The following is a 13083-nucleotide window of genomic DNA, read 5'->3' as shown; positions in this document are numbered from 1 at the left end:
CCATCTCGGAGAGCACATTGCTGATGAAGTCCCATCTAAGGGAATTAAAAGCTTTGTGGAGATCAATCTTCATGAGGGCTGCGAGGGAGTGGGATTTTCGGTCAAAGCCACACACAATTTCAGAACAGAGGATAATGTTATCTGCAATGCTTCTGCCAGCAATGAAGGCAGATTGGTTGGGACTGACCAAGGAAGGGATGACCAGCTGGATCCTATTGGCAAGGATCTTGGCAATGAACTTGTAGAGAAGATTACAAAGAGAGATAGGTCTGAAATCAGAGAGGGAGGAGGCACCATCTTTCTTAGGGATGAGGCAGAGGAAAGTTTGATTTACCTAGGCAAGCTGACTGGGGTTGAAGAAGAAGCTGCGGACTGCTATGATGAGGTCATCCTTGATGGAGTCCCAGCTGCTAAGGAAAAAACCCATCCTGAACCCATTGGGGCCAGAGGCCTTGTTTGATTTGTTGGACAGGATAGCCTTGGTGATCTCCTCATCAGAAGGGATGGAGAGGAGGGAGCTAGCGAGGGAGGAGGGGACAAATTTGTTGATGAGGCCAGGGGGAAGGGGCGAGGGATGAAGGAGAGGGGGGTCCAAGAGAGCGGAGAAGAAGGAGGCGGCGGCTTCAGTTTTAATGTCATGGACTGAGGAAAGGGGGGAACCATTCCTAGTCAATTTAAGTTACCTAATAGGTTAAGGATTGGGTTCGGCCTTTCTTTTTTAGTTTAGGAGTCTATTTTTGAGTATTTTATATAAGGTTGTAAGGGGGGCAAGCCTTGTATATGAATTTTGATATTAATGAAAAGCTTTTGCTGCTCTTCTTCTCCATTGAAGATTTTTGTCTTGTGTTTGATCAAGGCTGGTGGGATTGGTGTTTGATGCGATTGACACCTTGCGGTGTGAAGCCCGGGTGATTCTTTTGAAGCTCTCCTTCAGGTTCTTTTGAAGATCTCCTTCAATTTCAAAATCAAGACTCAAGAATTATTCAAGATCCTCTAAGGCTTTAACCAACTGAGCTGCCTTTGCAGCAACAATAAGTTTGAATCATCTCATGAATATCCATTCTTCTCCTAATCCTTCAAACCACCCCAAAACCCTAATCTTTTCCCACCCATCTCTTGAAACCATCCCATCTCCCAAAATTCTTAACAAACCATTCAGCTAACAACACCTTCACATAACTGGATCGAGTATTCTCTTGCCCAATTGGAATTCTCGAAATACCCCATTCAAACCACAATATTCCTCCCATTTCTGGAGATCATCCCATTACCCAAATTCTGCCCAGCCCAAACCAACCATCAGAAACACACCATATCTGAATCGAATTTCATTCCCTACACTAGCAATAATCGATCCAAACCCTAGCCCCAAATTTCACCTATAAAACCTATTGTTGACCTAGCCGATTTACCTGTTCATAACAGATCCTGGTTTATTGGCTCCTAGTTGGTCTTCTACCAATCTAGGACTACATTACCACCGAGCCATTTTTTATCAACATAATGACATCGAGCCCTTATTGCAGCCGATGCTACTAAATCAGCTGTTTTTTTTTTTTGGGGGGGGGGGGTACCAACTATTAAGAATTGTTTTCCCTACTTGCTGCATCAAAAACTAAATCACAATTTGGTCGCTTCTGTAACTCAGTTTAAGCTGGAACCTTAAATGTGTACTTAGTATTCTAGAGGCTGACATCAACTAAAATTGCATGAAATGACTCAAGAAGTGCCCATTACTGGTTCACTATTGAAATCTATTTTCTATAATCTCCTGTGGCAAACCAGCAAAGACCCTTTCTTGAAGAAAGAAAGAAACCAAATATCCTGGAAGGTGCAATAATTAAATAGTGTTGCATGTTTTTCCTGGAGATAAGGTTACATAAACTTTATCATGTTGAATTATTTATATTTGCTTGTGTTTTATTCTTGGTTCTTTCTTTTGTAGGTGGGATTGCAGCTTCCAATCTGGTAGCTTAGTTGAGGAGGTAGATGGACATACTGCAATAATTTATCACAGTCTGCATCTGGACTGGTTCCCAATGTAATATATCTCTGTCCCTCTTATTTGGCCAATTGATTCGACAGTAGGTGTTGATCTCTTTGGTGTCTTGATCCTGGGTCGACCAGTTCGACAGAATGTGGTTGTGGCCAAAACTCAGTAAAATCCATCATTTTATTTGGGGAGGGGGGGGGGGTTGTGCGTGTGTAGTTTCGATTTCTTTTGGTGTTCAGATCCTGGGTTTGCCAGTTCAACGGCAAGTGGACTGGTCAAAACCATCGAAATCTGGATTCTTTTATTAGTTTTGTGTGTGGACTTAGTGCTATACTTTATCGGAAACTGCAGCAGTACTGGTTTCCAATGTATTGTATCTGTCCTTTCTTCACTTGCTATCTTCGAAGAAGTAAAACTTCTTGATAATCTGGACATAGAAGAAGTTGTTCTGAACTGTTAGTTTGGGGGCCATAGATTTGACCATATGTGTTAATTTCTGCTTTTCTCATTTTCTATATCTGCAGAAGTAAGACTTCTTGGTACTTTGGAGATAAAAATAAAATTGTTCATATGTGGACTGTAGATTTGACTGTATGCTGTGGGACAAGGTCACTAACAACAAGCTAAAAAACTAACCCAGCACTAGGATCACTAGGACTGATGAACAGCATGTTAGACTCTTGTTTACTGTAACAGAAAAACAATAAGTTAGTCTAACAGCAGGCTAATTTCAGAAGTCTGTCGATATTTGGTGAACCCATACATAGCAGATGCAAGGTACTGTTATCACAGGCTAGACAACAGTGAACAAACAAGGTAAACCACTACTGGCGGCAGTAACAGAATGGCTACAAAAAACTCAGGAAATAGTGAAATAATGACCTAAAAATAGCAACTTAAGGTAACACCGATAAATAATTCTAACCAACTCTGATGGGACTGTAACTACTCGAAGGTAATGTTATAGGAGGGCTTCATCACTTCAAAATTAGGGCCACATCTGATGGCCAGATCAAGAGATATGACAGTAGTTCAAAATTAGAAAGAATATAACCAGATTTAGAAAGTTGTTACCTCAGAGGCTTATAGCCATTGGACGGCTATGAACTTACAGTCGAGGGAGGCCAATGAATAGAAGATTAACATACTAGAAGATGGAAAGGGGTTAATGGCTAGATGTGGAGGAAAACAAATTTGAAGGTTACTGCCAGAAAACCCCAAAAAAGCAGTGCCACAGGAGTATTCTTGCTTCCAAGGCTTCAGTGAATCACTAGGATTGATGGAGCATGCAACGGTATTCTGCCCAGTCATTAACCCTAAAACTGCTATTTTCCATCCTTCAAAACCCTAACCCTAGCCTCCATTCCTTGTTGCCGAACCTGCTACAGCCCCCGGTTTTGAGTTTTCCTTAACGTAACCTTCACTTGAAAACTCATACCTGTCATTTATCCCATACCCCATCATCAAATCCTAGACATTTTCAAACCCTAACCCTAAATCCCATTATTTCTCGCAATTCCTTGCTGCCGATTCTGGTTAGCAGCCTTAGACTTGTTATTTTTTAATATAACCTTCATTGAAAGACTTCCCTACCTTAACTAATACCAACCCTACCATCAAGCCCTAACCCCAATTTGACCAAAATCACCTATTTTGACCTAGCCAAACTACCTGTTCAGATCAGATCCTGGTTGTCTGGCTTCTAGTTGGTCTTCTACCAATCTAGGACTACATTAAACACTCTCACAGTAGATCTCGGTACTTCTTAATAAACCTTGGTTGCAGTGGAAGTAAATAGAAACTAAAGAGAAGATGGTAGAGAAGAAGAGGAAGGACGAGGGGGTGGGGGAGGGTATGACCGAGGCCTCTCAGCTATGCTCTTGGTTAGTCTCTCACTAAGCTTAAGGTATTTCACCTCACTCAACTGCATCACACAGTAACATTGCAGAAACTTTTGAGTTATGAGAGGACGGAATGGAAGATGGAAACTATAACAAACAAAGGTAGCTTGCTTCCCTAGCATGAATGGTTTGTGTCGATTCTTCGAAACCAAGCTTCCAATAACTTTTCAAATCATGGGGAGGGCTCTTAGTTTGGACAAAAGGGACTTTTACAACAAGTAATTAATATAAAGGAAGATACTTCGCTAACTAGTAGAATCTAGCCTAAGATCACAAAATAGAAACTAATCCCTATTTTTGTGTAGGCTTCAAGTCCTTCCTATTTGGGCTTATAGATGGTCCCGTTGCAATAAAAAACTCAAAATTACCCATATCACCCATTGGGGACTTAAAATTCCAACCTAATTTATTAAACAGCGGGCTCAATTTTACCAAAAAAACTTAACCATTCCTAAATCCGAAATTTATTCCTCTTTCTTTGATCTACATCATTGTAGGTGTTAATTTCTCTTGGTTTGGCAAAAACACGATGAAATCTGGATTCCTTTGTTAGTTTGGGGTGTGTGCGTGTAAGAGTGAGATTTTGTTGAGCTCAAGCCTCCTTTATCCCAAAAATGAATTTTCCAGTTTGTATAAGCCATGGCTTACAAACCTGGTGGACTGCTCCACTACTTGGCTGGTCCAGGTTTGATGATATGAGATAGACTAGAATCAGAAATTTTGTCTTTTGTAAAACTAGTGTTCTAAAATTTAAATGTTTCCATAGGGTGTAATCTAATACCAACTAACTATATTATGCGGTATGATATAAAGTATATGAATCTTAGGCGCAAATAGGCCCAAGTATGTACTGTTATATCTGATGGCTATTAGCAGAGTTTAATATTTGATAAAACAGGCTTAGATAAGTAAACAAAACAGGAAATTAATAGAGAGGATTGGATCTGATTTAAGTATAGATTACTGAATAGATAATATTTCAGATCTGAGAAACAGAGATGGAGTGACATCAGAAACAGAATAGTAAACTATGGGTCAGAAACGACTTTAAGTATTATAGCAGAAAAAAGACTGAAGATAAGTGTTAGATCTGGAGTCAGAGAATTAATACCAGAACAGAATACTGAATTACCGTGTCCAGAAATCAGATGTTGATTTTCCAGTAACAGAATGTAAGTAATAATACTGAATATAGTAGAGAAAACCTAGATGCCAGATAACCTTCTGCAATACCTGCAGCAGGAAGGAACTGATACAGAATAGGGAATTGCAGGGGAGGAAAGGATAGGGAGAAAAAGGGAGAAGAAGAAGGGATTGAGATTGGGTAGGGGAGACGAGTTCATCGTAGTTCAAAATTTCAATCGAAATACCGAAATATCGACTTTTCATCTCGGTTTCGACCTTTGTCAAAACGGAACCACCAGCGACTTGATAGTTTACAAGAATTCGGTAGAAATTTTGATATAATGTCCGAAATGGTCTAAACAGATGAAATTTGGCTCGAAATATGGTCGAATTGTATAATGCCTTCCAATTTTATGGTTCTGATACTGCAGGCTATGACATACACTAGCCACCGAGTGTCCTTTAAACATGTAAACATGCTCAAATAGGAAGTTAGGCACTACAAGAAGTTTGAGGGAAAAATTCCATACTGAAATAGCCATTTCTAGTTGACATGCGAAATGAAACAAATTTCGAGTCCATTTCGCAGATTTCTGTGATATATTTTGGTCTCGACAAGGGTTGGAATCTTGCTCAAAACCGAATTTGGCACCTTGGAGCTCACAACCTACACATTCGTAAATAAAATTCTATTAAAACGTATAAATTGATTTTTTTTGGGGGGGGGGTGGTTACATCCTTAAATAAAACTCAAAAATTAAAAACCTAGTAGACATCAATCATTTCGACACCATTGTATAGTAACACTAACTACTAGGATAAGACCCCATGACCAGGCATTGGGCCCGACAAAAAAAAATACAATATACCCCTGAAATTTAATGGAATTACAAGAATGGCCTCAAATAAGTAAAAAGTTTTCTAATTACCATCTACCCGGTTTATTTGGACCAAAACTTGAGCCCAATTACTTAGAGAATGAACTGGAGCTCATGGGTTATGTCACTGCATCAGTTCTCTCGAAAAAAACTGGACCCTGCCGAGTTCAGATGAGAGCCAAGTATACCATTCGATTCAACATGTTGGAGGAGAAAAGTTAAATGCTGGGAGATCTTTGGTGGGAAGAGCTCTATTTTCAGCCCTCCATACTTGAAAGCATAGGTATTTTCATACCACAGTGCTGTACCACCTTGTCATAAAGCCAAGGTTGCCCAAGGAGAAGAGGGATAGGAACAGAGCTCACAGCTCACATATATTTCAGAAAGTAAATATAAAATCTCTCTTTTTCAGTCATTTCAATTGTAATTATGATTCATTTGATGAGCCTATTAGTCGATGGAATTGTAGAACCATATCATTCGTCAAACAAAGACATGATAACTACTTTTTTTTTGTATAACAGGTTTCTTAATTACTCGTTGGATTTTTTCAGGGAATTTCCCATTAAGTGATTTATATGAATCAGTAATGTTCCTTTCATGGAGTTTTTCCATTATTCATATAGTTCCTATAATATGGAACCATAAAAATCATTTAAGCGTAATAACCGCACCAAGTGCTATTTTTACCCAAGGGTTTGCCACTTTGGGTCTTTTAACTTAATTACAGCAATCCACAATATCGGTACCTGCTCTAAAATCCCAGTGTTTAATGATGCACGTAAGTATTATGGTATTGAGCTATGCATCTCTTTTATGCAGATCATTATTATCAGTAGCTCTTGTAGTCATTTCATTTCGAAAAAACATAGAGATTTTAGGTAAAAACAATCATTTAATTGGGTCATTTTCCTTTGGTGAGATCTAATGCATGAATGAAAGAAACAATGTTTTTCAAAATCCTTATATAAGATTCAAAACATTGTCATAACCGTTTCCTTGCCCTCTGGTCCTTCTCTCTAGAACCAATGGTCATAACCATTTCCTTGCTTTGGGAACAGTGGCTGACCACTCAGACCTGACGGACCTCTGCAAGCCCTGATGAAGCCTGTGCTCCCCTCTCGGATGCCGACGCTGAAGTCTCTGCTCCCCTTTTGCCAGCTCCTGATCCTGCCTCTGTAACTGCCACTTTCCAGCCTGTGGCTTCTGAACCTTCCATTCCCTGCTCTCGTTCTCGAGTTCTTTCTCTACCCCCTCCTACCTCTCCCGTCTCCTTTTTCCTCTTGGGGGCCCCCACCGCTGTTATGTCAAACCCTAGCCCTTGAGTTGGTCCTCTTTTGGCTCCTTATCACCAGAATCAGCTTGGGCCCATTTCTAGACCATCAGAACTCTCTTTGAACCAGACCGGCAGCCTCAATGCTTTGTGGACCCATCACCCTCTCCGGAATTCCTTTTGGACTCGTGAGTCTCATAATCTGACCCATCTTCCGCCTTCTTTTTCGCCAAACTTCGAGCAATCATCTAGGAACCCAGCTTCTAACCCTTCGAACCTTAATACCACTCACTTCTACCCTCCTCCAATCGCTACTCCAGCCCCCACCCTCACCCTGCCACTTCAGCCCATCCTCTCCATACTTATCGTCATTATGGGAATGTATCCTAGTTGTCACGGCGGGTAGGTGACCCAAGGCGGTGGAGAGGGTAAAAATTCAAGGCGGCACCAAGTAGGCGACCAAGGCGTTCAAGGCGCCCGCCTAGGCGACCAAAGCGCCTGGACAACTATCCCCTTTACATGGGCTTGGTCATGTGTTTGCTGCATGGCTGCACCTCCCTCACCCCTTCCTAGATGAATTGTGGCCTCATTTGGAGTACCAGAGGGTTAAACTCTCCCTCAAAACAGTTAGAAGTCCGTTCCCTCATCAAATCCCTTCATGCCTCCTTTAGCTGCCTCATCGAGACTAGAATAAAGGAGGCTAATGCTTCCTTCATTGCCTCTGCTTTAGCCCGTTCGTGGTCCTCCTCCACCTTCAACTTCCACCACCACCCTAATGGCCGACTTTGGTGCCTTTGGGATCCAACTCTCATCTGCTTAGTCTTCTTTAATTCTCTCCTCAATTTTTCCATTTCCAAGTCTCAGACCCCAATGGCAATCACCGTTACCTCTTCACTGCCATTTAGGCATCAAATTCAGCTCATGAAAGACTAGTCATTTGTGCTGACCTTCGCTGCATTGCTCTCCAAGTTGGCCAACTTCCTTGGGCCATGGCTGGTGACCTTAAAATGTTTTTCGTTTTGGCAATGAGAAAATCGAGGGTGACCATCTCTTGGATCCTTTGGTGGATGACTTTAATGAATGCTTGGAAGACATTGGGATAAATGATCTGAGATGGTTTGGTCTCAGATTTTCCTGTAACAATGGAAGAGCTGGCCTTGCTCGTATTTCTTGTAAGCTGGACCGGGTTTTGGTGAATGAATCTTGGCTTAGTTCCTTCCCCTCCTCCAATGCCTCCTTTGGCACCCCAGGTATATCCGACCAGTCGACCACTGCCCTATCTCTTTCCACATCCACCCCTATGTTTCCTTTGGTCCCAAACATTTCAAGTTTTTTGATATGTGGACTTCCCACCCTTCGTTTCTTGGGTTAGTGACTGATGCTTGGGCAAAACCAATCCCCCTTACCTCTCTCCCCCTCATCTTTTGCCTATAAACTCCGTAATGTCAAAGGAGACCTCAAAAGGTGGAATTCCTCTGTTTTTGGCAATATTTCCTCTTGTCTCTGATTGTAAAGCTAAACTTTCAGATACAGATATCCAAACCCGCCTCCAATCAGAAATCCACAACCCCCCCTGGCTGAAGATGAAAAATCTACTTCCCGTCACCTTTAATGCCTCTTGTCCCAAGAAGAAAGTTTGCAACTCAAGAAATCCTGCATTAAATGGCTTGAGCTTTGTGATTCAAATACGGCCTACTTCCATCGCTCCTTGAAGGCTAGAAACAATATAAACTCCATTTCAGCGCTTGAATCCCCTTCTGGCTCCCTCCTCACTTCAGTGGAAGAAATCAAATCCACTCTGTGAATGAGCAGATTTGTTGTCCCTCTCTAATGTAGTTCTAGATTGGTAAGCGACCAACTAGAAGCCAGACAATCCAGGATCTAACTTGAATTGTAGTTTGGCTAGGTAAAAAAAAAAGGTTAAAGTGTGAAATTAGGGTTAGGGTTTGATGGGACCTAGAGTTTGATGGTACGGTTAGGTTAAGTTGGTGTAGAGGAGTCTATCAGTGAAGTTCTTGTTAAGTTTTAGTAGGTTTAAGAGTGTAAACTTGAATTGGCAGCAATTTAGGTTCAGGGTTTTGGGTTTTTGAAAAGGGAATAATGAGGGAAACTAGGGTTTTAAGTGGACAATTTGCACTGGGGTTTGGATCGAGTTCTCCTTAGGGTGAGAGGGAAATTCTATCCAAGTTTGAGATGGTTCTGATGGCTGGTTTGGTCTATGGAGATTTTAGGGTTTGGGAATGATGTCCAGAGATGGAGGGGATATTAGGGTTTGGGTGGTTTAGAAGATTAGAAGAAGAAGGGGGATGCTTCAAGTCAATGTTGTTGCACAAATTCCCTGGCAGCAGCTTATTTGATTGAAAAACTTGAATAAAAATCAAATCTTGAACTAGGACTTGAAGGAGATCTTCAAAAGAACCACCCGGGAATCACACCGAAAGGTGTCGATTGGATCAGACACCAATCCCACCAGCCTTGATCAAACACAAGACAATTCCCAATGTAAAGAACAAAGTTGCAGAGCAGCTTGAGCAGGTTTTAAAAATTCAGAGGTGAGAAAACCCTCCCACCGAATTACTTTATTTATAGTGGCCATAAGGCTTTTCTCATAACAGCCCTAGGATTCCTATTCAGCCTAGGAGAAGAACTTCTGCATCCCTGGCCGAATTTTATTAAAGCCTAATTAAAAAGGTCATGTGATTTTTGTAAGTGGTCACATGACTACTTAAAAACAACTAAATAAAAGGACAACTTAAATTGAATCACTGACTCAACCAGCTTTGGATGGATTGAACTTATTACATAAAAATACAGCAAGTATGGGAGTCTACTATACACAGGCATCCCTACTTGGACTATTTCTTGTTCTTCTTCTTGCGGATGTAGGATTTCAGTTCTGCATTAAATAAAAGGACAGCTTAAATTAAACTGGTTCAACTAGCTTTGGGCCGGTTCAATTTATTACATAAAATAAACTTAGTATGGGAGTCTACGATACAAAGGCATCCCTACTTGGACTATTTCTTGTTGGGACCCTCCCTCCCCATCCCTTCCCCCCTGGACCTCATATGGTTAGCTCTCCCAAGTATCCATAGGTCCCCCCAAGGAAGATGTGATAGGGTCTCTTGGAATGCTTCTCATTCAGGTATTTTCAGTTTGAAATCTGGTTGGAATCTTATTAGATCTCATGGTGAAGTTGTCATCTGGCGCAAGGTTGTTTGATTCCCAAGCTGCATCCCTCAGCACAGCTTCACCCTTTGGCATGCTCTCCCCTGCTGCCTCCCCATGCAAGGCTTCCTTATTAGTAGACATATTTCTGTGTCCCCCTGCTGCATCCTCTGTTGGAATGGCTTTGAAGATATAGACCATCTGTTCTTCAGCTGCCCATTTCTCCTTGAAGATTTCGTCAGGGGTTCTTGATCGCTGCTGGCCGGCTCGTCGGCGGATCCTTCCTATCCATTGAGAATGGATTTGGGTTGATATGGCCTTTGGTGGTTCCTCTTTTTGTGATCGTATGGGTAAACTTGTTTTCAGTGCTGCTGTCCACCACATAGAGGATGGACTTCCAACTCCAGATCTATCCATCAGATTTGGGACTCCATCTCCTTCGACATTAAAAGCAGACTGTCTGCAGTCCCTCTTAATTTCATTGATACTCCTAGAAATAGGCACATTGTAACTTCTTGGAATTTTATCCTTTAAGGGTTGTATTTGTGGTTTGTTGTTCCTTTCCTTATTTCCCCTCTTGGGGCTTCTCTCTTTGGTATCCCTATATATTTTTATTCACCAAAAAAAAAAAAAAAAAAGATTCAAAAGTAGGCTTTCAGTAAACTTCAAACATTTCAAAAAAATTCTAGCAGATTTATATAACCACTAAATGGATTTAAAAAATAACACTGACTATATTAGCATTACTTAGACTAACCTTAGATAAATCCCATGACCTATCCATGGGCTCACAATAAAAAATAAAAAATCAATTATGCCCCTGGAATTTAATAGAATCACTAGAATTCCCCCAGCTAGCTAAATCACTATCTAATTATGAGTTATGGGCCTTATGTGGAGCAAAATGTGAACCCAATGTCTTACGGAGTGGACTGGACCTCTTGGGCTTTTGTTCCAAAGTTTATTGTCTGTCCAGGTTTGTAAATATTCCTGACATATTGGAACTCTGAGTCATGGCACAACTTTTTTGCTTCAGGATTATCTGGCCCCGTGACCTTTGCTACGTGCGATATTGGCGCCGTAATGATGATGGAAGTTATGGTCAGTATTTTCTGACCTATTTTTTAATTGTTGCATATCATTACTTCTCTAATCCAGTTCTGAGCTATCAATGATGCATGGATGTTATTGTGCAGTTGTGTTATTTCGTTCTAGGGAGCACGAGAATTGTGGTCCCCAGCCTGGATTTGTGCGGGCCCATGTTGAGAGTATATTTTGTTATTATTTTTTTGTCTGTGGATTCTTGTGATTATCGATCTATAAACTATAATAATCTTTTATGGCCCTATTTAGTTAATTCAAACTACCTTGTGTATTGTGATATTTGCAGGTGGTGGATACAACATTTCCCCTCTAAAACCTCGCAATGGGAGGCCTCGAGCAAAGGTACAGCATCTTATGCAAATTGATCTGAAAGGCTGGGGTGTGGGTTATGTTCCTTCCTTTCAGCAACATTGTCTACTTCAAATGTTGAATAGTGTGGCTGGTAAGTTCTTTGGTGCTCCTCCTCTTTGTAGTTTTGAGGGTAATGGAACTTATGTGCACCCACATATTTACCGTTTACGATTAACAAACCCATCTATTCATGTGATTTATTCATTGGTAGGCTCTTGATAGCATTTGCATGGAGTTTTGGAGTTAATTTCCACCACAAAGATGTAGTAATTTCTTTATAAGTATTTGCTCGGGTAGAATATTTACATTTTCAGGTGAGCTAGCAAAATCTTTAGATCCTATGATGATGCAGTTGCTCTTCAATGGTTGGACCGGTTTGATCCAGTCCAGAAACCCTGACCCTGACAAACCGGGTCCAAACCTAGTTGTGGTTCAATAGGGGTGTCTAGGATAATTTTTCTTTTATTTGGGTTATTTGCGTCATTTGATGTGTATAAATTTTTTTAATTTATGTCTGATAGTCGTTAGCAAGTAGCAGGTAGTGTTTGAATTCATTCAGTCTTTTGAGTTACTTTACGATAAGGATCCTAGTTAGATTGATCATCAATATTTTACAAAGTTATTAATAGCCATGAAACCCATCGTTTTGGCAGATTAAAATTTGATTGAATAAGTTTGGTGGATATTCATGGTATGACTGCTGATTGTACAGTCTATTCTTCGATTCAGACCATGTTCACTTATCTTAGGTGTGATCTTCTTCTTGTACTTATTCAGAACCCTTCTCACTGATTCTGAATTCTTCTTCTTGTACCTGTTATTGTTTGTTCTCTTTATTCATTCCCAGTGTTCTTCTTCACTTCTGGTTACTGTTTCTTCCTTTCCTGCTACTTGGTATATTTAGGTTAAGCTGAAGTTTATAGAACTCCCTGGTTTCTAATCCTCTTGGCTTGAAACTTTGGGGATACGTTTCCTACCGTAGGGCAACTCAGCCTGTAAAGTTTGGGCCTGAACGGAGTTGAGGTGTGGGAGATCTGAACCCATCTTCAAAACTTTTACTGTTCACTCCACCTGGAGCAGTTTGAGATTTTTTTGTAATTAATCCACTATTTGTTCTATTACTGGGTTGCACTTAAAAGGGTTGGGAGTTAGGAGTCTCTACCAGAAATTTTAGATTAATCTGAGTTCAGGCTAGTGAGATTTCTCACCAGAATTCAACCTATACAAATTCATTTTCTATTGGGGATGACCAACTTTGTAATTTACAAATAAGGACAAGTCTCAGGATAT

General features: G+C 40.7%; 1 protein-coding gene across 6 annotated transcripts in view; it reads left to right on the top strand.

The window, feature by feature from the left end:
* LOC122645684 (protein ENHANCED DISEASE RESISTANCE 2-like) overlaps window positions 1-13083 on the top strand; it is a 59075-nt gene that overhangs the window by 27418 nt on the left and 18574 nt on the right. For all 6 annotated transcript variants that reach the window (XM_043839007.1, XM_043839006.1, XM_043839009.1 and 3 more), the window contains exons 11-14: window positions 1946-2041; window positions 11375-11439; window positions 11535-11606; window positions 11729-11884. In XM_043839007.1, the coding sequence (XP_043694942.1) occupies window positions 1946-2041; window positions 11375-11439; window positions 11535-11606; window positions 11729-11884 (389 nt within the window). The remainder of the gene's footprint in view (window positions 1-1945; window positions 2042-11374; window positions 11440-11534; window positions 11607-11728; window positions 11885-13083) is intronic.

This window comes from Telopea speciosissima, chromosome 11 (assembly GCF_018873765.1).
Source record: "Telopea speciosissima isolate NSW1024214 ecotype Mountain lineage chromosome 11, Tspe_v1, whole genome shotgun sequence".
NCBI classification, from domain to species: Eukaryota; Viridiplantae; Streptophyta; class Magnoliopsida; order Proteales; family Proteaceae; genus Telopea; species Telopea speciosissima.
Note: the sequence above shows the minus strand (reverse complement) of the source record. Positions and strands in the feature narration are given on the sequence as shown.